The following is a 24,092-nucleotide window of genomic DNA, read 5'->3' as shown; positions in this document are numbered from 1 at the left end:
AGGACATTTTGGTATATATCAAAAAGAAAAAAGCATGGCTGGGTGTTTTAAGCATGTTTGCATATGGAGGAGGAAACTCATTCAAACATAAATTCTCATCAGCAAAAACTCTTGCCGTTCTTCTTAGAAGGAAGCGGACTGTACAGCTCTGAAAGTGATCTGACAGCAGTGATTAGTTTCTTCTCAATCTTGCTCGAGTCTCTTACTCTGATTTCTTTCGGACTTCTCAGTCTGCGCATGTGCAAAAACAGTACTGGATATAAACGAGCAGCGCTGCCATGAGATGGCAGCAAAACACTTTTGGAGCGACGCTGAAACCAACTACATGCTTGACAAAATTAAGGATTTAAATTTTCTGCATCTTGTTTCATGTAAAGTGGAGCGATGTTTTTTTTTTTTAAGCTGCAGCACGAAGTTTGAATTTACATTACGTTTATGTAACGTCGTCTTCTGTGAGTTTATTGGCTGTCTGCAAAGCAGAAATCCGATTACTTCCTGACTCATGTAGACCCGGAGTTTCCCATTATCTGATTACTCAAGTGCATGCAAATGCGTTGATTGGATTACTAACAAAATCTGATTTTCTGCAGTTATCGGATTATTAAGTGCATGTAAACTCACCCACTGTTAACGAAGAGTGGAGGTGTGTTTATAATGGATATCAAAATGTTCTTCTGAGTGTGGCCTTATGCTGCATCTAACGTGGAAGTGGGAAGCTTGGAATTTCATAATTTTCAGTCCTGGTGAGATTTGTTAGTAGGAAGTGAGCCAACTAACGTTAGTGATATGAGCGATAACTTTAATGTATTTGCCCTTTCAAAACAGAGAGCTTTATGGTCAGTGCTGCAGATTTAACCGACTACTGTGTCTGTTTGACCAATTTAAAGCAAATCACATTTAAAAGCACAGAAGTGGTACTTTAGTATTTATTATTGGTGGTGAGCATCTATACCAACATCATAAGATGAACTAAGATTCGAGAACACCATCCCAACTAAGAATTCCCAGCTAAGGGAATGTTTTTGATTTTTCCTAGTCTGAAGTCAGAAATTCTAAATTACATGCACAACTTTGATTGAACGTAGCATTTGCTGATCACTGCTCTCACTTACAGTCCCAGCAAAGCATTTTTGATCATGTTAAATGCTTTGACACATCATGCACTGAGACAACCAGATGAGCCACAGTTCATTAAGCACTGAATGAAGGAGTGATACTGCATGTCAAATCCATGCAAAGCATCACACTGTGTGAATCAGGTTGACATTTACAAGATGTCTGTACATTAGAACATGAAAACATCTCACTGGAACAGAAAAAAGGATGTAACATGTGTGATGAGGGAAAATTTTAGTTTACAAACCATCTTTGCCGCTGTAGAGGAGCAGGAAAAGGAGGAAAAAGAGACAGAAAGAGCAAAGTAATGTAATTATTTATTTCTGAATTTCCCAAAACTGCTTATAAATGCCACTTTTTTTGGAAGATAACAGGTTTTAGCCTGGCTTTAGTGGTCTGAGAGGCACAACTTCTCTAAATTTCATTAATAATTCTGTATTAGGGGAGATTAAGATGTGAATTAAAACTGGAGTAGGACACATCAGGGCAAATCCAGCCAAGCCAATGCTGCCTGTGCGGTCCCTTTGATCTATTAATACCAGCTGTCAATCTCCTCCTCTGTTGACAAATATTTGAAGTCTGTTCGTGATTAACGCAATTGGCATTAATTCTCTCTCGCCTAAATTTGGAATTCTGTCATAATCCCACTTCAAAGTGTGAAGGGCTGCATATTTTAAAAATCCAACAAAATACACACTTTGCACCACAGATTTAGCTGAAACAGTCGACTCAGCTGACAGAAAGTGGTAAGAGGCAACATTCTCGGCTTGTAACAGTTTGAAAATTAAGATTCTGTGCGCGACCATCACTAATACTCTTCCACAGCTGAACAGACAGTGAATGCAGACAGACAGCTCGACTGTGTTCCAGTGTTCTCTGCTTAATAGCTAATTAACCATGTCTGAACAGTTAAATGAAAGTCAGAATGCAAGTCAGACTGAGCAGTAATCTAATGAGCCCACCTGCATCTCATCCAGCTTGGACTGGATATCTGGGGTATAGTCAGCAGGGCCACAGATGAAGGGGTCAAAGGGCACAGCTCCAAACAGATCTATACCTGCAAAAAAGACAAACCAGGTCTGAGAACTGCAGGGTTACATGACAGATGGACAGTCACCCTTATTACAGTGTGCAAATGTAGCTTTTCCTTGTGATTAGTGGTTTGTTTTGGGGGGGTTTCTTCCTTCAGTCCCCTCTTCAGGAGGTGAAATGCATGCTCAGTTGGGTTAAGCTCTGGTGACGGACTTAGCCAGTCTAAAACCTTCCACTTTTTCCCCTGATGAAGACCTTTGTTGTGTTGAGTGTTTAGGGTCATTGTCTTGTTCCTCCTGAATAGATTGGATGCATTTCTCTGTAAACTGTTTGCATCTTACAGCCTCTATATGTCTGCACTCAAAGTCTTCTTCAAACGCTGGATTAAGATACCTTCACCTGCGCTCTGTGGAGGTTGTTGTTGTTGTTGTTATCACTGACTGTTGTTTTGGGGTTTTTCTTCACAGCTCTCACAGCTCACAGTGTTTCTGTCATCAGCTGCTGTTGTTTTCCTTGGCTGACCTGTTAGTGCACTATTGGTTTCTCTCTTTCTCAGGACATCCCAAACTGTTGTAATGGCTATGCTCAATGCTTGTGCAATGCCTCTGCTTGATTTCATCTCTTTTCTCACTTTCAAAGTGGCTTGCTTTTCATCTTCATGTTTATCCTATATTTATCCTATAACAAATGCAGTCTTCACAGGTGAAACTCAGGGCTCAAACCAAGAGTAGATGTTCAGAGCTGTTAACTGTTTAAACAATCATCTATCATTCTGACAGAGCACATCTCGGCAACAGGAAAAGTTACACGTTCCCAGATATTTTACTCAGTTGAAGATGAATGGGTTCAAACAAAAGGTGCCATGTTTTAAATTGTTTAACAGATCTAGATGAAAATGTCAGGAAATAACAGCTGAATTTTTGATCTATCGTCTCAAATTTTGATAATAAACCCACGTCTTCAGACTATAGAAAAAACAATGGCGTTCGCCCTGCTGTTTCAGTACTTTCGGAGGAGACTGTAGTTTATCGTGTTCAGCATTAGTGTAGTACCTCTTCACAAACTTGCTGTTTTCAAGCTGACAGATACTTGGTTAGTAATGTTAGCTGAGATGACAGACTGTTTTCTGGAGTCATTAAGACTTGTTATTCAGTAACTACAAGGACTACAATACCAACTGGCTGAGTAATTCTTCATTTACAGAGGTGTGTAATAAAGGTTTGGTGGGTCCTAACTGTGGTGTCCTTTAATACAGGACCAGTCAAATTTTAGAAACGCCTACTCACAGAACTGTTTCTCTAATTTTTACCACTCTCCAGACTAACAGTGCAGACATAAAAGCTACGAAATTAGGGATGCACTAAAAATTTTCAGCCATAAATTGTGAAGAAGGGTGCTTTGGTAAAAGGCTGAAAATTTGGAGAGAGGGCACAAAATAATTTCTCCATTACATCACATGACATCCTGCTCCATATGCAGAGCACAGCAAAACAACAGAAGCAGAAAGGACTCCACTAGCGTGCTGATGTATCCACAGTTTTTAAAATGACAAAATATAATGGAATTTATTGCCTTTACAGAATTTATTATTCTGTTTTTATTTACTGTCAGTGTGTCCTTAACTTCGGTATTGGTTTAGGCCAATGATTTTCATCTTCATCATCACATGAAATAACACAAACAGAACTGTTTAGTGACCAAAAAATAGTCAAACCATAACTTATATTTTAGATTCTTCAAAGTAGCCTCTGTATGGCTTGATACAGTTTTACATGCTCTTCTCTCAAGTAACCACTTCAGACACTTTTCCAACAGGATCTTGACAGCTGCCTGAAACTACTTGTTGGAGAACATCATCCATTCCTCCATCCGTTCCTTCCATACTGTGATGTATTTCCAAAAGTTAAACACAGTATAAGAGAGGGTCTCTGAGCTAACTGGGCATTGTCTCTTGATGATAGGTGGGAGTGGAGGGAGTGGTGGGAGTGGCAGGAGTGGTGGAAGGAGAAAACAATATTATTGGTTAATACTATTTTTCAGTGATCAAAAACCAGAAGCAGAAAACAGTCATTAATTTTGATGGAAGATAATGGAAAAAAGGAATTCTGTCTTTGAAATGAGATATTATGAATTATGCTTAATATGATAAGTAACCTAAACAAGGTAAAATAAATGGGTAATAGAAATGAGATGTTTCCAAATGTGTGACTCCTACAGTATGTAAACTTAGAGCACTCACCTCTGTCTTTGGGAGGCAGCGGGGGGAGAGGTGGGGTCCCGTTACCGTTTGGTATTCTTGACAAGGAAGATGCGGGTGTGAATGGCACCATGTCAAATATGTCTGTAGAGGACGCTCTCGCTGGGATGCTTCCAGCCTAAAAACAGCACAATTCTTATTTCATACTGAACGCCATGAAAAACGCAGCACAAGTCTGTGATGAATAAAACATTCCTGGGATTAATGACGTCACACTGATTCCCAGACACTGTAAACAACAGCTTTGACAGACAACAAAGCTTAAAGAAGTACTCCAGTTTTTCAACCTCATCTCTGTCTGCATCGCATCACTTTCATGCGTTTCCATGTACTTAGAAAAGAACTGAAAACCCGGAGACTCTGCTACACTCATTTGATAAATAATGACCGACAAGCCTCTCATGCAAATCACAGCCGTCTCTGAGAGCTACTTCCTCCGTCAAGTGGAGACAAAATACCCCAGAAAAAGCCTGCAGTGATGATACTGGTAGTAAATTAGTCCGAATCAACGGCTAAAGAAGTGTGAAAGAATTACTGAGGAGATAAACTTCAGACAAAGCTTTGGATTAAACTTTGTGGAAGAGCAAGTTACACTGACTCTAAAGCAGAGATATACTGACTGAGGCAGAGTTACACTGACTCTAAGGTAGAGTCATACTGGCTCTAAGGCAGAGTTATACTGACTATGAGGCAGAGAGAGTTACACTGACTCTAAGGCAGAGTTATACTGGCTCTAAGGTAGAGTTATACTGACTCTAAGGCAGAGTTATAGTGGCTATAAGACAGAGTTATAGTGGCTATAGGACAGATTTATAGTGACTCTAAGGCAGTTATACTGAGTCTAAGACAGAGTTATACTGACTCTAAGAGAGAGTTATACTGACTCTAAGGCAGAGTTATACTGGCTCTAAGGCAGAGTTATACTGACTCTAAGGCAGAGTTATAGTGGCTATAAGACAGTTATAGTGGCTATAAGACAGAGTTAGAGTGACTCTAAGGCAGTTATACTGAGTCTAAGGTAGAGTTACACTGACTCTAAGGCAGTGTTATACTGACTCTAAGGTAAGTTGAACTTTATCTGGGTCACTGTATTTGCTGATTTTAATATGATTTCTGATGATAAATGACGCTGCAGAACAATGTTGAGATCAGTTAGATAAGTTAGTGCTTCCTGATGTATCTGCTTACAGTCAGCCTGATCAGTCAGATAAAACAGGACCAACGATGCTCATATCTGATTAAATCATTCTGTGTAAAGATAATGACCGCTTTAGGGTTTGCTGACTAAAAGATGTCCAGAATTCCTTGTTGTTGACATGTTTACTGAAGAATTCAGCAAAAGCCCTTTGTTTCCATTATGCGTGTGTTTAGTGTGAACAGGCTTTCTGTTCTTTCTAAGTACAACTGTGTTAAAACAGCAATCTTTCGTATGATACAGACATACCTAATAGAGGTCAGGCTGAAATATGCTGGCGTATTCCTTTAAGGTTAAATTCCCTCAATGTAAATATCTGGTTTAATTTGATAATTAGAGGAAATGTATATTAGACAATGCCATAAACAGCGTTCGCCCTCTCCTGAGTTCTTTATTTCAGAGTATTTGTCACACTCGTTTCAGATTTTCAAACAAAATTATATAAAACACAGGCAACCTGAGTAAACACAAAGTACCGTTTTTAAAAGGATCATTTCAACCAGCTGGCCCTGTGTGAAAAAGTCATTGCCCCCCAATCAACCAAATTTAGTTGAAAATTGGGATCAATTAAACTAGACACAACCAGGCTTGATTACTGCTGTAGCCCTGTTGAAGCTAAATATCACTTAAATAGAACCTTTCCAGTAATGTGAAGGGACCTAAATCAAAATATATCAGTCTGGAAAAAGATTTAAAGCTGTGGAACTCCAGAGAACCACAGTGAGAGCAGTTATCTCCAAATGGAGAAAACTTGGAACAGTGGTGAATTTTCCCAAAAGGCCAAAGCCTCCTCCAAGAGCACAGCAACGATTAATTCCACAAAGTCAAAAATTCCAGGAAGTCAAAAAAGAACCCAGACGAACATCTACATAACTGCTGGCCTCACTCAGATTAGGTCAGTGTTCAGAGCAGGTAAAGAGACTGGGTAAAAATGGTATCCATGGGGCAGCTGCAATGTGAAAACCTCTCCTAACCAAGAGGGACTAAAGGCTGTTCTCACGATTGCCAAAAAACATCAAAAAACAGTGGTCCAGATACATCTGGCGTGAAGCTACCACAGAATTCCACAGTTCGAACATCACACCAGCTCTCAAACATGGTGGTAGTAGTGTGACGGTGTGGGGAAGCTTTGTTGCTTCAGGCTCTGACGGAACCATGAATTCTGCTCTCTACCAGAAAATCCTGCAGGAGAATGACCGGTCACCAGTCTGTGATCTGATGCTCAAACACAATTGGGTTATGCAGAAAGACAACAATCCACAGTGATGTGAAGTTACACTGGTAGAAATAAAGGTTCTGTGCAGGTATATTTTTTGTTCATCGAGGTACAAATAATGTAAATGTTCCCTTAAAGGTACAACAGTGGTTTTAAGGTTCACAGTTGGACAAGTTTTTCTAGGTGAAAAGTGTGTATTTGTACCATTTCATAACCGAATGTTTTAAAACAGAGCAAAAAAATAAAAGGCCTGGAGACGAGACGGGGTGTGTGGAGTCAGTACAACTTAAAAAAAGATCACTGTAATACTGTATAGTACAATTACGTTTCCTAACTAAACGTACTGAGACGTACCCTTGAGGGTACCACCCCAGTGACAAAAAGGGGCACTGCCTCAGAGACAGTTTAGTACTGGTTTTATGGGAGTACAGGAAGCATTTGGTTGCAGTTGTTGCTGCTAAAGGTGGCTTAACCTGTTATGAAGTTTAGGGGGGCTGTTACTTTTTCACACGGGTGATATAGTTGTTGCAAAACTTCTTTCCTTCAATAAATGAAATGATACTGAAAACTGAGTTTCCTCATGTTCTCCTTGTTATATGGTACATTTTGTATGAAGATCTTAATTTAGTGTGACAAACATAGAAAAGCACTGCAGATTATTAGACTGTTATAAGTGTCTAAGCTAAATGATCTAAGAGCAAAGCTGAAGAACACATTTACTCGAGGCCGAGGAACACTGCAATCACTGGCTGGCTGAAAGTGGGCGGGTTTAGCAGGAGGTGGAGTGAGCAGGCCTGCTGATTGGTTGGAATCAGGTGAACTGGCAGGCGTTAGTGTGACAGAGGAAATGTCTAGAGAGGAGAGCGAGGTGACGTCATCAGCCCAGCAGAAGAGGGCAGAGGGCCTCTGCAGCATGTGGGCTTCGTTAGAGGAGTTTACATGCAACTGCTGAGAAGAAGAGAGGCAAGAACAGAGAAAGACAGAAAAAGGAGCGAGACAACTTTAAAAACATTTTAAAAAGGAGGAAAAGAGCTTGGGAAGTCTATAGTAGTAGGTTATGATCGCCCTCTATGCTTTATTCTGATGAATGATTCAGATAATCTAACGTACTGGTGACGACTGAGTGCTGGTCAGCTGGTCTTCCAGGTCCTGAAGCTGCTTTTTGAGCTTTGAATTCTCCATTTCCAAATCCTGAATCTGAAACAGCAACAAAAATAGCCTCATCAGAAAAAAAACACATTTAAACTCCACATTTAAAATCTTGAACATTAACAACACTCATAATTTTAGATAAAGAACAAATCCAGCATTACTGCAGAGACCAACTCCCACAAACATGTACGTGAGTGCCGTCTGTAAGTGATTCATCAGTGACACAACTTCTGTTTCTGTTCTGTGAGTTTGTGGTCTTCTGTGGTCTTTCATTTTTCCAAAGAAGCTTTGACAGTAAAATGTTTCACAGCTGTGGTGATAGGAACCAGGAGTTTAAAGCTACCTCAGCAGCAATCACACAGTAGTTATGACTACGCTGCCTGATGCACTGTTTTACGACAGTTTTGAGAAAACATTGTGGTCTACGCTTTTGTTAAATTCTAGGAGTGGAGAGATACATACAGGGTGTATCGGCAAAATAGTAGACAATTTTTTCAGGTGTACCACTATTTTTGGAAAGTAAATAAAATGGCTATATTTGATGTACAGACATGCGACCCCTGGTTCCTATACTGTTAGGTAATCCGAGTTATGTTTCTTCACAAGGAGCCACATCACATCACTCTGAACAACGATGATTACATATCAACAACCGAAATATGTAGAAACTTCGAAAAATGGGTGGTATTCCCCTTCACGTGACCAGTATGTTCTTACCTCTTAACTGTGAATTTTGACACCTAATGTTTTGGCTATGTTTGTGATTTATTCTGTTTTTTTTAGCCTAATAAGTTCAGTCCAGGGTTATTTCTTCATACTGAATCAGACGTGAATCAGATCTCATACTTCCCTAAATGCTGACAAATGCCACAGAAATAGGGTAGTGGTCTTATTTTTACCCGTAGTGTCAAGCAGGACACACTGTAAACGATGGCTCATATTAGAAAAATACTCAAATTGTAGTTTGTATATTGTCACTGTCCAAAGAAAAACCTCCAAAATGGTAACTTTACAGGAGAGACAGAAAACGTTCTTAATTTTCAGTGTAAGTTAAAGTTAACAAGGATTTATTTGAAGTCATTAAGGAGCATTTCTATTGGTCCACACATCATGACTCTTTTTACACAATATGAAGGACAGCATGTTTGTTGAACAGCATTGTAAATATAAACCTAGAATGCTGTGTTTTGGAACCACAATGAAGAGTTTTGAGTGTTTCTTTTTAAGTAAAAGCCCGAACTGTCCAGACTGCTATTGGTCATGTAGGTTTAGCTTGTGGGACTTGTGGGTTTAGCCGCATGCTTCTTTAAATGGGAAGTAACCTACATACATCTTGAGCAACACTGTCATTTGTTAACTCAATAATCTCTATACTTTGTGAATATGAACAACATTTAGTTGTCTGAAAAGAAAAGTGTGAAAAAAGCTTTTTCCTTTTTCATGATGACTCTGCCACGTGTTCAGAACAGTCCCTCCACATTCACACGAATATCTCAAACTGAAAGAAATACTTTCACACAAAAATCAGCGACAGATACAGAAGATACAGTGTGTTTAGTGCATGGGATTCACATTTTTTAAGTACTCCAGTTTTTTTTTTTTTTCTAATATTTTACAGTTAAAGTTCAAGTGGGCTTATATGGTATGTGGGCTTGTCAGGGGGTTTTCCTCTATATTAAAATCCTACATTCTGTAGATTTAAAAGTAAAACATTCCTATCTATATATGTAGAGAGAGAAAACAGGCTTTATAGCTTCCTCGGTTTGTATTTTGTCGTGACAATTCTGGTGCTTGTTTAAACTGCCTCATGGTGCTACTGGCCATCATTATCTTTAAAAATGAAAGAGTTCCACACAATGAAAGGACCTGTTTTCAGCACCAAAACAGGTTTCTGATTATGTGGGTTGGACAAATTTGTTTCTTCCTCTTCACTGCAGGCTGGCGTTTGATTATTCAATTTGAAATTCACTCACGTCTTATCCTGAGTTGTTTCTCCTCTCTTCCTTCAGTGGACTCACTTAGAACAGCCTGCTTCAGGTAATGTGGCACAGTTTCTATGAGTTTGGGTCACAGTGAATAAGCAGAATGCGACGCTCAGATTCATGTGCTGGTTGCCTGAGAGCAACTGCTGCAGAACTGAGCTGCTCTGATTTTCATTGCATTGAGAAATGAATTGGGCATCATGACTGTAATAAAATTAACTGACAGTTCTTTGGTTTTCATGTTGAGAAAAAAGAACAGATTATAGATGCAAACGCCACAGCTTTAGAATCTGCGTTAGCCACGTTGTGTATAAACCAATGATGCAATTATGCAACTAATCGAGAAAGAACCGAACAGCTAAATGATCTAAAATGGGAGCAGTGTGTATAAAAAGGGGTGAGAGTCTTATTTGGTTCATCCAGTAAAGCAGAGATTTTGCATTTTAACCTCACTGTCATTGTTTCATTCTAACTCCTCGGTGCTGGAGTACAGAGCAAAACAAACGTTGTGTCACTGTCCATTTACTTCCAGACTGCACTGTATTTGACAGTGTTTAAGTCTTGGTCTTACCCGTTTTTGTAAGTTGCCTATCTGTTTTCTTGTCTCCACATCCTTCCCGCCAGACTCCAGGAACTTTTTATAGGCCAGGTCAAATGCCTGACCAATGGCCACAGTGATCTCTTCTGCCTAAACACCAGCCATTCACCCACAGCAATCAGAAATCAATGGAATAGACATATAAGGCTTAATGCATTTCAAATACCACAGTAGTTATATGTAGCAGAGCTTGTCTGAACTCAAATACAGCACAAGAACTTCCTGTTAAAGCCCAGCCCATCTCCAACCACATCATCAGGTTTTGAGCCCAAACCCTACTTGAGCCTGACAAAATTTTGCCTGAACCCGGCCAGACCCACAACATTAAGTTTTGAGTCCGAAACTGAAAACAAAATTCTGTTTGAAACTGACCTGAACCACCCAAAGGACTGAAACTGACCCATCAACCAAAGTGCTGAATACAGCTTGATATTTCTAATGGTAATGCATGTTAAATGAGATTATGTCCAGTAACCTAACAGTGTTGTGTTTCCACTAGTGGTGCTTCTCATGTTGTCATAATGTTTGATTTCAGGATGGCTAACTATAGTATATTAGGCAAAAATGATCATTTGACATCAAACATTACGGCATCTGTCATAACAAATACCGGTAATGGTAACACAACACTATTAAACAGGTGATTCAAAAAGATTCATCCGATTTCAAAATGATTGATTTCTCTTGTAAATCATTACAGAACAATGCAGTGAACTGTAAATGGTCTAAATGAGCATAAAGTTTATGTAATTTTACAAGGTCTCAGTATGAACCTCCTCCAGCTGTACGGACAACATCAACGCCATAGTCAAATTCATCCCATACTCGATTGAGCATGTCGGGTGTCGCTGCACTCACGGCTCTTTCAGCGCGATGTCGGAGATCATCCAGTGTTGTGGAACCAACGCGAATGCTCTGAGCTGTTGGAGGTTCACTGCCGACGAAAATCACACTGCACAGTTATGACGGATTCACTCTTATTGAAGTGGAGAACGCAGAGCGCTTTCTGCTCAGGGGCGCCTTATGGTTGTAAAACTATGACGCTTTGAAATTGGACGAATCTTTTTTGAATCACCCTGTAATACTGAACAAAATTTGTCAGCTCATGACAGCATATGAGTCTTTTTCACAAAACTGTCTCAAAACATATCCATAAATCTTTGAGTGTCATAAGAATCACACAAATAAAAAATATCCATATCTCTCAGTAGGTCAGTTGGAGCTCTAGACGCTACAGAAAAAGGTTTGTGGAGTTCATTTTTCTATTTTCAATTTTTTTGCCATTTTCTACCGTAATTCTCATTACTGCAACGTGTCCATGTGTTTCTCATTACTGATTCATAATTTTTTTTTAATTCAAAAAACCAGTTTGTACCATTTTTACCTGTTACACCTCTTTAATGTTTGCCATGTGAACTGTAGTCATGTGAACCAACACAATAAAATGTTATGTGGCACAAGTTAAAAAAAAAAATATATATATATATATTTAATGTGTAATGAGATAAAATTGCAAAACACTATTGTACTTTGTTATTATACTAAAACAGTCTGTAAAATACTTAGTCCAACAACCGCATACAGAAAAGCTATGACAAAAATCATTATTTACAGACTTATCTCCAAACCTTGTGTTGTGGTGATGAGAATTTGGTCACTTCAATGAGAAAATGTTGCTCAAATTCTATTTAAAATCATTAAACAAGTTTATTTTTAATTATTCAACCAGGCGTCTCTGTTTGTATATTGGTAATCATTTCACTTTGCTTGAGACCAAACAGCAAGGTGCAATATAAACGTCATAACTGTCAGACTGTTTACTTGTTTTTTGTGTTAAAGTACTCTACTACACAATAATGACCCAAAATGACCCCACAACTCAGACTTACACATTTCTCGCTGTCAAACACGTAGCACAGGTGCCTCTTGGTCTCCGGCTCAGTGCAGATGTAAGTGAAGATTCTTTTGTCTGTTTTATCATCAGCGCAGAAGGACATCCTGTGCAGCTGGCAGTTGTGCTGTATCTCCTGAAACATGAGAGAAATGAGAACTACAACACGATCTAAGACTGTTTTTCATATTCACGCAGCATCGCTGCAGGATTCCAATGATTAATATGCCCTGTGCTTTTATCACTAAGAGGGAACATCATGTAGCGTCATTTACTGATTACCTTTGTTTTTGGATCCAATATTTTGACTCCATATATGGATATCTGCAGCTCAACTTTGGGAATCTTCTGGCCTTCGGACTTTCTGATATGCCTTTGAAACTGAGGAAAGAAAAAATGTCCATTACGTGGAGCCAAATGAGCAATCAGTAATATCCAACAGTGACAAAGTGGACAGCCTGTGGAGAGACTGGTGCTATTTTAAAGGCCACTAGAGGGCAACGCAAATTCAAATAGCCTCATTGAGGAGTGTTTACCAAGAACCACTATAAAACTGCTGCTGTTGGAGAAGCAAGCCTTGGCCTAACAAATCAACAACTGTAATGGGACACGAAAAGCAAACACGAGCATGCCTCAAAATGTGCTACTTTTGCTTTAAAGTAATGGAACAACCAGGAGCCATGGTCCATTTTAGAACTGTCTAACTTTGGTCCAGCTGTTTTTGGCGTATTCCACAGAGGCAGCTTTCACACCAGTAACAAAAAAGATGTTTTGACAGATTCCTATTCAACCCCACGCACAAGAACTTTTCTGAAGGGATGTGAAAGATGGCACTGATGCTCTTACACAAGCTCCATTATAATCTGAGCTGAGATCTAAAGAAACTCACTCAGCACCTAATGGATCATGACATTTAGGAACATCTCCATTTTGAGTAAACTGTATGAATGAATAAAGGTTTTAAACTGAAACTAGAATAGAACATATTTTTTGCTCTCTGGCGAATGCCGCTCCTCGAGCCACACCTCCAGCTTTATGTACTGCCAGCAGCACAAACTGGAACAGAACGTCAGTCTGTTAAACCGAACTGGAAGGTAAACTTGCCAGTTAAAATGTTTGCAGATTGACGTTTAATTAGCATGGAAGTTACAGCTTCCAGCTCATAAACGCGGATGAGTAAATTAAGGATGTGTAAGCACATTTTTACGGTCTGTGAATTCAGTGAATAATGCGCTCTTTCACGCACACACATACGCACCTTCAGCTTCCTCACGGCTACGCGAACAACATCTGTTCCTTTCGGTTGGTCAACTTCTGTGATTCCTAAAAACTAGAAGGACGCAAAACACAAAACAATCACAACATTTCCAAATGTAATTAGTTTAATACTCTGGAGAACACGTCATGTTTAGACCTGCTACTGCAGTCTCAGGTCTAAGATCCAAGCTAGACTCTACGATCTAAATGCCTTCATTAAATGTTTCCATTAGAAGTTGAGGTCATCATCAGTGATAACAAAAGCGTTATGTAATTCAGTATTAATTATCAATCGTAAAACAAGCTCATTAAAATAAGCTTATATTACATATAAGAAAATCCACCTGCATAAGGAGTGTAATAAGTGAAAAAATAGGCGTTTTTCAAAACTGTAGTTCAAAAAATGATTAAAAAACACAGAGAAAATGGGACTCCTAACAATCTTCGAAGACCTGGTAGACACCAAAACTGCCCCCATCAGATAAACAGCGCTTAAAGCTTTCATCTCTGAGAGAGAGGAGAAAATCAAACTGCTTCAGATCTGAAAACATCCACAGGTGTTTCTGTCCATCCTTCCCCTGTGAGAAGACGACTCAGCACTATGGGTCTGAAAGGATGTGAAACTGTCAAGAAGCCTCACTGAGAAAAGCAAATAGACAAAAAATAACATTTGCAAGTCAAACAAAGAAGCTGCTGGTGATCTCAGAAAAATAGATTGACCCCCCAGTCCAGACCTTAACATCACTGAATGTGTTACAGAATGTGTTTGAGTACTTGGCTGGTGGGAAGTAGAAAATGTAACCAGACTAAGACTGAACTTTGGAGGAGTGGAAGAATTTCCAATTTCTTTGAAAAACCCGAAAGCGTTCCCAATTACGGATTCACTAATCAGTCCATAAAACCGTACTCCACATCTCAGATGTCCAGTATTTTAGTTTATTTTCTTTTTTCCTTTTTGTGTCTATTTGCAGTGATGTTGAGGTCTGGACTCTGGGCTGGTCAGTCTGTTGAGATCACCAGCAGCTTCTTTGTTTGATGTGTCTATTTTTCTTTTCTCAGTAAGAGCTTCTTGAACAGCTACACATCCTTTCAGACCCATAGTGCTGAGTCGTCTTCTCACAGGGGAAGGATGGACAGAAACACCTGTGGATGTTTTCAGATCTGAAGCAGTTTGATTTTCTCCTCTCTCTCAGAGATGAAAGCTTTAAGCGCTGTTTATCTGATGGGGGCAGTTTTGGTGTCTACCAGGTCTTCGAAGATTGTTAGGAGTCTCATTTTCTCTGTGACTTTAAATCATTTTTTGAACTTCAGTTTTGGAAACTCCTGTTTTTTCCACTTATTTTCCTTCTGACTTTCCCTTCCCTGTGCCAGTGGATTATCTTACATCAAAGCTCCTAAAAATTATCTCCCAAAAATGAATAACCTGTACTGTAATAACTTGTAAAAGGCTGTTTTGACTGGAAATTAGAGAAATGAAGGCTCTGATTCTTGCACTGCACTACCTTTGCGTAAATTTATAGCTAAACAATAATAACTAGATTTAGGGTTAAAAACAGGAGGGGTGAGTGTGTGCAGTGTTTGTTAACAGAAAGGAAGATGACTGTGATGACAGGGAAGTATGGCTGCTGTCACTGTTAGAACTTCCTGAACATTTACAGCTGTTCTCTCGCTCATCACATCCATCACAGCAGCTGCACAGAAATGCACATTTCAGAAATCCACACACAGACATGGACGTTAAGGACACGCATTCATAAGAACAAACACATGTAAACACAGTGAGGGGGGGTAAATCTCTGACCTCATAACCAGTTGATTTGATTACGACTCTTTAGGAAACAATTCAATGCCTCAATCTCAAACCGCACAACTTCATTCTGTTCGATCGCTCTGGCATGACAAGTTGTTTTTAAATAAAAGTACACTGGACACACAAATGTGACTGGAGAAACTATTTACACAGTGGAGCAATACAGACAACAAAAACAATTCACCAAGCTTTACGCTCTGAGTGTGTACATTATAGTATATTATGCTAACTGATTTTATATTATGATTCTAATGTTCCAAAAACACTGCAGATGAATTGCTACCTTTAGATTGATGCATCACTATAATCACAATAATTTACTGATACATTTTGCACATCGACAGTGGAGTCTGACTGGGCTGCTAGACGGGGACTCCGCACATCGACAGTGGAGTCTGACTGGGCTGCTAGACGGGGACTCCGTACATCGACAGTTGAGTCTGACTGGGCTGCTAGACGGGGACTCCGCACATCGACAGTTGAGTCTGACTGGGCTGCTAGACGGGGACTCTGTACATCGACAGTCGAGTCTGACTGGGCTGCTAGACAGGGACTCCGCACATCGACAGTGGAGTCTGACTGGGCTGCTAGACGGGGACTCCGCACATCGACAGTGGAGTCTGACTGGGCTGCTAGACGGGGACTCCGCACATCGACAGTTGAGTCTGACTGGGCTGCTAGACGGGGACTCCGCACATCGACAGTTGAGTCTGACTGGGCTGCTAGACGGGGACTCCGTACATCGACAGTTGAGTCTGACTGGGCTGCTAGACGGGGACTCCGCACATCGACAGTTGAGTCTGACTGGGCTGCTAGACAGGGACTCCGCACATCGACAGTGGAGTCTGACTGGGCTGCTAGACGGGGACTCCGTACATCGACAGTTGAGTCTGACTGGGCTGCGAGACGGGGACTCCGCACATCGACAGTGGAGCCTGACTGGGCTGCGAGACACAGACTCTGTACATCGACAGTTGAGTCTGACTGGGCTGCTAGATGGGGACTCCGCACATCGACAGTTGAGTCTGACTGGGCTGCGAGACACAGACTCTGCACATTGACAGTTGAGTCTGACTGGGCTGCTAGACGTTGACTCTGCACAACAATAGTTGAGTCTGATTGGGCTGCAAATCAGGGACTTTGCACTGTGACAGTGGAGCCTGACTGGGCTGCAAATCAGGCACTTTGAACTTCGACAGCATCATCTGACTGGGCCGCATACCAGAGACTTTGCACTGCTTTAAGTGTTCCTTAAGTTCTTTAAGTAATAAATGGAAGGCAAAGTTATATTTTTTGGCTTTTTTCAATCTGTGACTCAAAAACCATGACACAATCCAAACTGTTTTGTGATCCGTTGCACGCCTAAAACTGATGGCAGAGTCTGACTAGGCTGTAATGCAGAACTATGCACTGCGACAACAAAGTCTGACTGGGCCACAAGTCGCGAACTACGCATTGAGACAGTGGGGTCTGACTGTGCTGCAAACCGGGACTTTGCACTGCAACAGCGGAATCTGACTGGGCTGCAAGCTGGGGACTCTGCACCTCGAGAGCGGAGTCTGACTGGGCCACAAGCAGGGAACTACGCACTGCGACAGCGGGGTCTGACTGGGCTACAAGCCAAGGACTTTGCAGTGTGACAGCTGAGCGTGACTGAGCCACAAGCACTTAGGAATAAAGTCACACTGAAAAAAAACTTCAACTGACACATTCTCTGCAAAATGACAGAAAAGCACTTAGAGTCATTTAGAAACACTGTACATTATTATGTTAGCATATATGTTAAGTGTTTTGGACCAACTTTACACAAAATGTGATTCAACATGATTCAGTGGTGTCTTGATAAAAGTAATATTTTATAATAATCTGCTAGCCACAAGCTAATATGTTAGCCTCAAGCTTATGAACACTAACAAGGAGTGTGCCTTTTTACCCTGTCCTCAGTTTTAAGATAAACAAGAGGCGACAGAGGAGTCTGATTGGGCCACAAGCCAAGGGCTTCGCACCACAACAAAGGAGTCTGATGTGAAGTCCAAAGTGAGGCGGTGAAATACACACTGTGATTTTTCTATCTGCCAGCTGGGGAACTTATTATTTTTATGATTAGACTGAGTGCTTTATTTGCTCCAGTCTATTGAATATATTCAACATCTGTGTGTGCTGAATTGAGAGGCTCGTATTGAATGATACAGTAAGATACACTGCATTATTACACTCCTACTAGCGCACCGTAAAGTACAGAAAGCATTCAGCGTGTTCACAAAGCAGTAAAGCAGAGTGATGGGCTGCTTAAATGAGTGTATATTTGGGTCTTCTTATTCTGTACAATAGAAGCTGCCCCAGGCTTGAACCACTGAGTCTAGATTCTAGATTGAATCTCTCAGGTTGGTTTATTAAAGTGTGACATGTATAAAAGTTTCATTAGTCTGAAACCGATGTTGTGCAGTGAATGAGCTACACAGTCTCCTCTGGAAACATGAATCATGGAGAATGGGCTATAAAAACAGTACTGTACCTTAGCACTGTACGCTACATGGTGCTTCACCAGGGCCTCAGGGTTGTGCATGATGGGTTTATCTGCAAAATAAGAGAAAGACATTTAGAGCCACTTATTCACAGAAATGCTTGTGTTGGTCTGAGACTAATGTGTTGCAGTAAGTATTTTAGACTTGAACGGACAAAGTGGAAAACTACGCGCAATGTTAACCCCTTAAATCCCAGGCATTTTATATACTAAGGCTTATTATTCAGTAACTACAGGGACTTCAATGCAAACTGGGTGAGCTATTCTTAGGTTACAGAAGTGTGTAATGAAACTTTAGGCCCTCTGGCAGGACCCCTGTGTAAGGGGTTAATCAGAAAACCTTAACATGATTCAAACAGACTGGATCAACTCCACTTTTTAAACCGTAACATAGCTTGAACATGTAAATGTTTATGTCATGTGAACATGATGAACAGACCAAAAGAAATAGACCAATTACCTGGAGTAAAACAAGTTGCTGCACAACTTTTAAAATCAAATTTAGTGCGTTTTAATACCTTTTAAAGATCTCAGCATAGCAAAAAATAATACAATTTTCACAGCACAGCCATGCACACACTCAAATGTGGCATGCAATCAATATATATAATATTAAAATCCATTGTTTGAAAATCTATATATGCTTACACACACTTTTCAATGTGTTTGACTCTGTTATAAGCTTTTCTTTCTGTCCTGTTTTAACCGCAGGGCCGCTGTCAGCTGGATCACTTTGGTAGGCAGACTATTCTGGATTAGTTGTCTCCGATTTCAATGCAGTGTTTAGGCTTCATTTAATCAGAGATGTCCTGATCTGGAGTCCTTCAGTCTTCAACATGAGCTGCTATTTTGTATTTTTTAGATAATATAGCTGCACATTTTAGGTAAGATGATGCTACTCTGTCTATTACAGTAAAATTAGTTCATTTTAGTACAAAATAGCCTTAAGCTTATTTTCTAAAACATTTCAAATTAGACATGTTCATACATTTTATGATCTTAATATTTATATTTTACATTAATTTCTGTCATATTTAAGACTTCGGAAGACATTTTAAGGATCCGCTGGAAATCTGTAAAATCACATTAGATTAACATACATTAAAGATTTGAATGTTTTCCTTCTTTAACTAAAGTTTCCATTCCAAAATACAAGTTTTTGTTAGGGAAGCAAAAATAAGCAAAAAATACAGCTCAGACTTACAACGTCTCTGCAAAACATTAGAAATCTATTCACAGTCATTTAGAAACGCTGTCCACTATGATGTTAGCATGTTAACAGTTTTGTACTTACAGGAAGTTTAAAACTGTGCATAATGTTTATCAGCAAATCTTCACACATGACTCAAACTCATGATTTCATTCCAATCTGCTGACATAAACAAGAAATATAGCCAAGACTGACATTTTCAACCTCATTCTCTTGCTGTGTGGCTGATTTTCTTAGAGGTCATCAACAGTCATGCTCTCTGTTTCATCCACAAGGGTTGCCAGTTTTCCTGTCATCTGTCCACAAAGTTGCACAACTCTGTTCATAAGTCTTTCAAAATAGCTTTGTGTTTTTTTTAGCTCACTGAAAGAAACTGCAGTCCAAATCAAACACAAAGACACAGTACACACAGTATCTTGATCTGGTGACTTAAACCATTCAGTGACCCCTCATGCACTGTGGACAGGGGCACTGTCATCCTGGAAGAGACCACCAACAGGACAGCAATGTCTCATTGTAGGATAACGCGATGAGTCAGAATTACTTTGCACTGATTTGCAGTGACCCCTCTAATGGGAAAAATGCTCTCCAAAGCCTGACAGAGCCACTGGACCCCTCAGTGTAGGGGTCATGGTTTCAGGCCTATAATGTCCTCTTGGTTTACGCCGCACATGTACTCACCCACTCGTGGAGAGTATGGTGAATGATAACTCATCTGACCAAATCACTGCTTTCCAAATGTGCATTCGTCTTTGCAATGCAGGGTTTATGAACTGCAGCCTCACTATAACATCTCTCTCTGTATAGCTGTGGACGGACTGATCTCGCTGACACAGCCTGAGCACGTCCTGCATTGCTATTCTCAGCCACCTGAGGAGCAGCTGCTTTTCTGTTTTTCCCTAAATATCACACTAATGCACAAGTGTCCATCACTGAATGTGCATTCTTCACAATTTCCTTCTCTATTTCTAAATGTACATGTCACTTTAGTCACTGATCCTATTAAAACACCAGTCAGCTGAGCAGTCTCTGTGACTGAAGCTCCTGCAGTCCACGCCCCAATAATGAACCCTCGTACGAACTTATTTAGATCTTTTCTTCTTGCCATCTTTATTAAAATTGAGATCAACTGGGCAAGGCTGAATGATTTGGGGGAAAAAAAACAACTGCAATTTTTCTGATACTGTTCTTCAAGGAAGACCAGCACATCTATTTTCTTAGAGCCAGACTACCAGTTCACGAGCCCTGTGTTACTATGTTAAATGTCCCCCACTTAAAACTTAAGACAATGTTGAATAATGTAGGATATAATGAAAACTGCAGCTCTTGCAGCGATTTGCTCTTTCAAAATTGCAATTTTGATATAAAACAATTCTCGCTCAGCCCTGCAACTAGTCCTGCTGAGTGTTTTTATACATGCCACAGAGCATTATTTACATTTAACTGCTGAAATGTGGACCTGCAGTACACTTGTCTGAAAGCATCTACACTCATTATGTTTCTCTATTCATTCACTCAGTTTTTTCCTTATATTTGTATGTCAGCCGATATTATCAGTTACTGGAATTTTCACGTTCCTTAAAATCAGTCATTGGTATAAGTGAAAACATTATAGAGCCATAGTGAAGATATGGTGCATGTTACTGGAGCCAGTGTACAGGATGATAAACGAGACTTTCTATGCCTCTGTTACTCCTCCACTGGAGAGGAGAAAACAAGCTTTGATGAATGGGGAAAAGGGTGTCTCTCTCAGCGGTCAGCTGCGTGACCTGACACCATTTACTTAGTCAGCAAGCTCAGCTTGTAGAGGGAGAGTGAGAGAGAGCGAGAGAGAGAGAGAGAGAGAGAGAGAGAGAGAGAGAAAGCACTCAACACTGTCCAAAACAAGCTCTTTGTAAAATTAAGTGCTCGGCCGAGGACAGCAATGTTTATTTGACACCTCCGTCAAAGAGCCAATACAAACTCATCCACCGACACTTCAGCTGTCACACATGGTTTGTGTTAGTGAAGGGCCCATTCTCACCCAGCACGCTGCAATTAATGCAGGACAACAACACGAACTGACACCGCCGCTGAGACACGGCAGCAGCTGAGAACTCTGGATATGTTTTGTGTGAAATGTTTGTTTCTGGTAACACTTTACTGATGCGTTCGTAGGGCTGCATGACACCAGGGGTGGATCCACACTTCCAAAAGTAGTGTGGCAAAACATACTGTTTCCAATGCTGAGTTAGTAGAACTGAGTCTGAGTGACCGACAGAAGTCAACTAGACCACTGACAGCTAAACCTCTACCCTACGTACAGCATTTGTCACGGTTATAATATGTTAAGGCTCAGTAAACTAAAAACAGTGTTGGGAACTTAATGGTAATTAAACTGGAAGGGTTTCAGCGTAAACGAAACCCAGAGTCACAATCCTGGTAAAGCTGACACAGCAATTTACCTGCAGGGGACCTAGAACAACCTCTGGGACATTTCCAGGAGGCTCATGTGTGAACAGAAGCTGATACATTACCCGCAAATACAAAGACACACAGATTTCAGCCAGCAAATCTGCCCTTGTTTTTTTTAGTTTTGTGAGTGAAAACAGATCATGATTCTACAGAGAAGCGTTCAAAATGTATCCTTCAAAGCAGATTGTTTGTGTTTTCACGGTCATGTTTTTCATTTTTTCGAGAGAAAAAATGTAGTATTTTGTACATGATTCAGAAATAAAGGAGCTGCTGGCTATTCATGCTCAGAACATCACCTCCTGTTAACCAGACTGTCCTGCCATGTATAAACCAGCGTTATAATAGTTTTAAAATTTCCGTTAGTTTTTATTTTTATTTTGTTTTTGATTTCAGTTTAGTTTCGGGTTAGTTTTAAGGAAACGTTAATAGTTTTAGCTTGTTTTTATTTAGTTTAATTTACGTGTTTAGTATTATAATGAACGCAGTGACAGTCAGTCCTTGATAAGTAAGTGTAAAATAAAATTAACAAAACAGCAGACTGAGCTTGGCTCAGCTCCAGCTTTACTAAAAGCCGGGCAGACACAGAAGGGATCCAACTTTCATTCGTTCACTGAAAAAATGAAAACTAAAGGTTTTTCTACGTAATTATATGTCATTTTAGTTATTTTAGTTTAGTTTTGTGGTAGAGATATGTTTAAGTTTTCATGTTTTTAAAAAAACTATGATTTTCATTTTAGCACATATTTTCAGTGCTAGTTTTTCTTGTAGTAATAGTTTTAGTTTACTATAATAACCCAGGGCAGCAGCACTGTCGTCTCACAGCAAGAAAGGCCTGGGCTCAATGCCCCGGCCAGGCAAGCAGGGTCCTCTCTGTGTGGAGTTTGCATGTTCTCTGCCCCATGTTTGTGTCAGTTTCCTCCAGGTGCTCCAGTTTTCTCCCACAGTCCACAGACATGCAGTCAGGCCAAGTGGTGACACTAAGTTGCCTCTAGGTGTGAAACTGTCTGTCTGTCTGTCTGCCCTGTAATGGACTGGCGACCTGTCCAGGGTGTTTCCTGCCTTCCGCCCAGCGAGCGCTGGGATAAGCTCCAGTACCCCCCGCGACCCAGGAGGACAAGCAGCTTAGATGATGCGTGAGTATAATAACCCGGCTATAACTGTGTCCAGGTAAAGATACTATTTAAAGCTTAAAGGGAGATTTTAATTGAATTAATTTTGACTGTCTGTTCGTGTCAATAAGTCAGCAGCACCTGCAGTTTAGGGAGTGTGGAGATTTTTTTCGATGTAAGTGTCCTACTCAATCAAAAAGTGGTGGGTCTTCACCCCAGTACTTTAAAAAGTGGTATGTCAAATGCCCACTCACCCCCTGTGCTTCCAGCAGCCATGATAAGACCATTCACAACTGACATAAACCTATACAGATGTCTAAAAAGCCTTATCCCAACAAGTGTCAGACGTCATAACACTTGCTGAGGTGAAATGATATCAAAACTGACAAAAGCAGTCTTCATGACAACTGAAGCTTGTTGGAATAAGCCTTAACAAATGTTTATGTAGCTTTAAGTGAATTGCCATGAAAGGCTTATGCAGGTGTCATGTAGCCTTGCGATTGTTGCCCTTCAGTAAAGTGTTACCTCGTTTCTAGTTTTGAACTGGAGCTCCAAGGCTAATGTAGCTAACAAATAATGGCAGTTTATATCCCACAAATTAGCACCGTGCAGACTGTATGCCTAAATCATCACATCCTCATACTGTATAACAACCTGTTACCTATAAAAATAGAAAAAGTACGGACGCAGTTCAAGCTTCGAAATGGCTGCTACTACTGTTTATAATGCTGCAAAGTACTTTTGTGCTCTGTGTCAATAAAAGTATGTCAGAAACCACATAAACAAGACTTTATGAGATTACTTAGCAACACAGTTAGAGCAAAAAAGAGTTATGATTGAAGCGCTACAGTATTAGCCTTCAATATGTGTTAGCTACATTAGCCTTATGGCTCCAGTGCAAAACTAAAGAAGCAAGTTTAATGTAGCAAGCTTGTCTTTGCTGATCCACTACTAAAATTATGGGGAATTCCATAATTTTTTTGATTTCCTACAAAATTTTAAATTTTCTTTACAGTGGTGGTGACAAGGGGTCACAATGTCTACATTGCAAATACAGACATTTTGTTTATTATCCAAAATGACCAATAAACCAAATATGAGTTTTGTATGCTGATGATAAAATAGTGGTAAGTCTGAAAGAATAAGTTTTCTTTTTAGGACTATTTTGCTGTACAACACCCTGCATGTACCTCTCTGTCATGAATGCATTTTATTTAGTAGATGTTTCAGGTGAAAACCTTGTTTTAAAAGTATAGTAAAATTATGTCTCAGCCGTCAGCCATATTTCT

At 40.1% G+C, this 24,092-nt stretch overlaps 1 protein-coding gene across 4 annotated transcripts in view; it reads right to left on the bottom strand.

Moving 5' to 3' along the window:
- The window catches only part of gulp1b (GULP PTB domain containing engulfment adaptor 1b), a 70,570-nt gene that overhangs the window by 1,443 nt on the left and 45,035 nt on the right, over positions 1–24,092 (bottom strand). For 2 of the 4 annotated variants that reach the window (XM_036569912.1, XM_036569913.1), the window contains 9 exons: positions 18,022–18,083; positions 13,698–13,769; positions 12,722–12,820; positions 12,438–12,575; positions 10,522–10,638; positions 7,927–8,013; positions 7,537–7,764; positions 4,388–4,523; positions 2,079–2,173 (listed from right to left, as the gene is read on the bottom strand). In XM_036569912.1, the coding sequence (XP_036425805.1) occupies positions 2,079–2,173; positions 4,388–4,523; positions 7,537–7,764; positions 7,927–8,013; positions 10,522–10,638; positions 12,438–12,575; positions 12,722–12,820; positions 13,698–13,769; positions 18,022–18,083 (1,034 nt within the window). Of the gene's footprint in view, positions 1–2,078; positions 2,174–4,387; positions 4,524–7,536; positions 7,765–7,926; positions 8,014–10,521; positions 10,639–12,437; positions 12,576–12,721; positions 12,821–13,697; positions 13,770–18,021; positions 18,084–19,234; positions 19,325–24,092 lie in introns of those variants that run through there. The other 2 variants (XM_036569914.1, XM_036569915.1) reach the window with 2 other exon arrangements.

This window comes from Colossoma macropomum, unplaced genomic scaffold (assembly GCF_904425465.1).
Source record: "Colossoma macropomum unplaced genomic scaffold, Colossoma_macropomum, whole genome shotgun sequence".
Taxonomy (NCBI): domain Eukaryota; kingdom Metazoa; phylum Chordata; class Actinopteri; order Characiformes; family Serrasalmidae; genus Colossoma; species Colossoma macropomum.
Note: the sequence above shows the minus strand (reverse complement) of the source record. Positions and strands in the feature narration are given on the sequence as shown.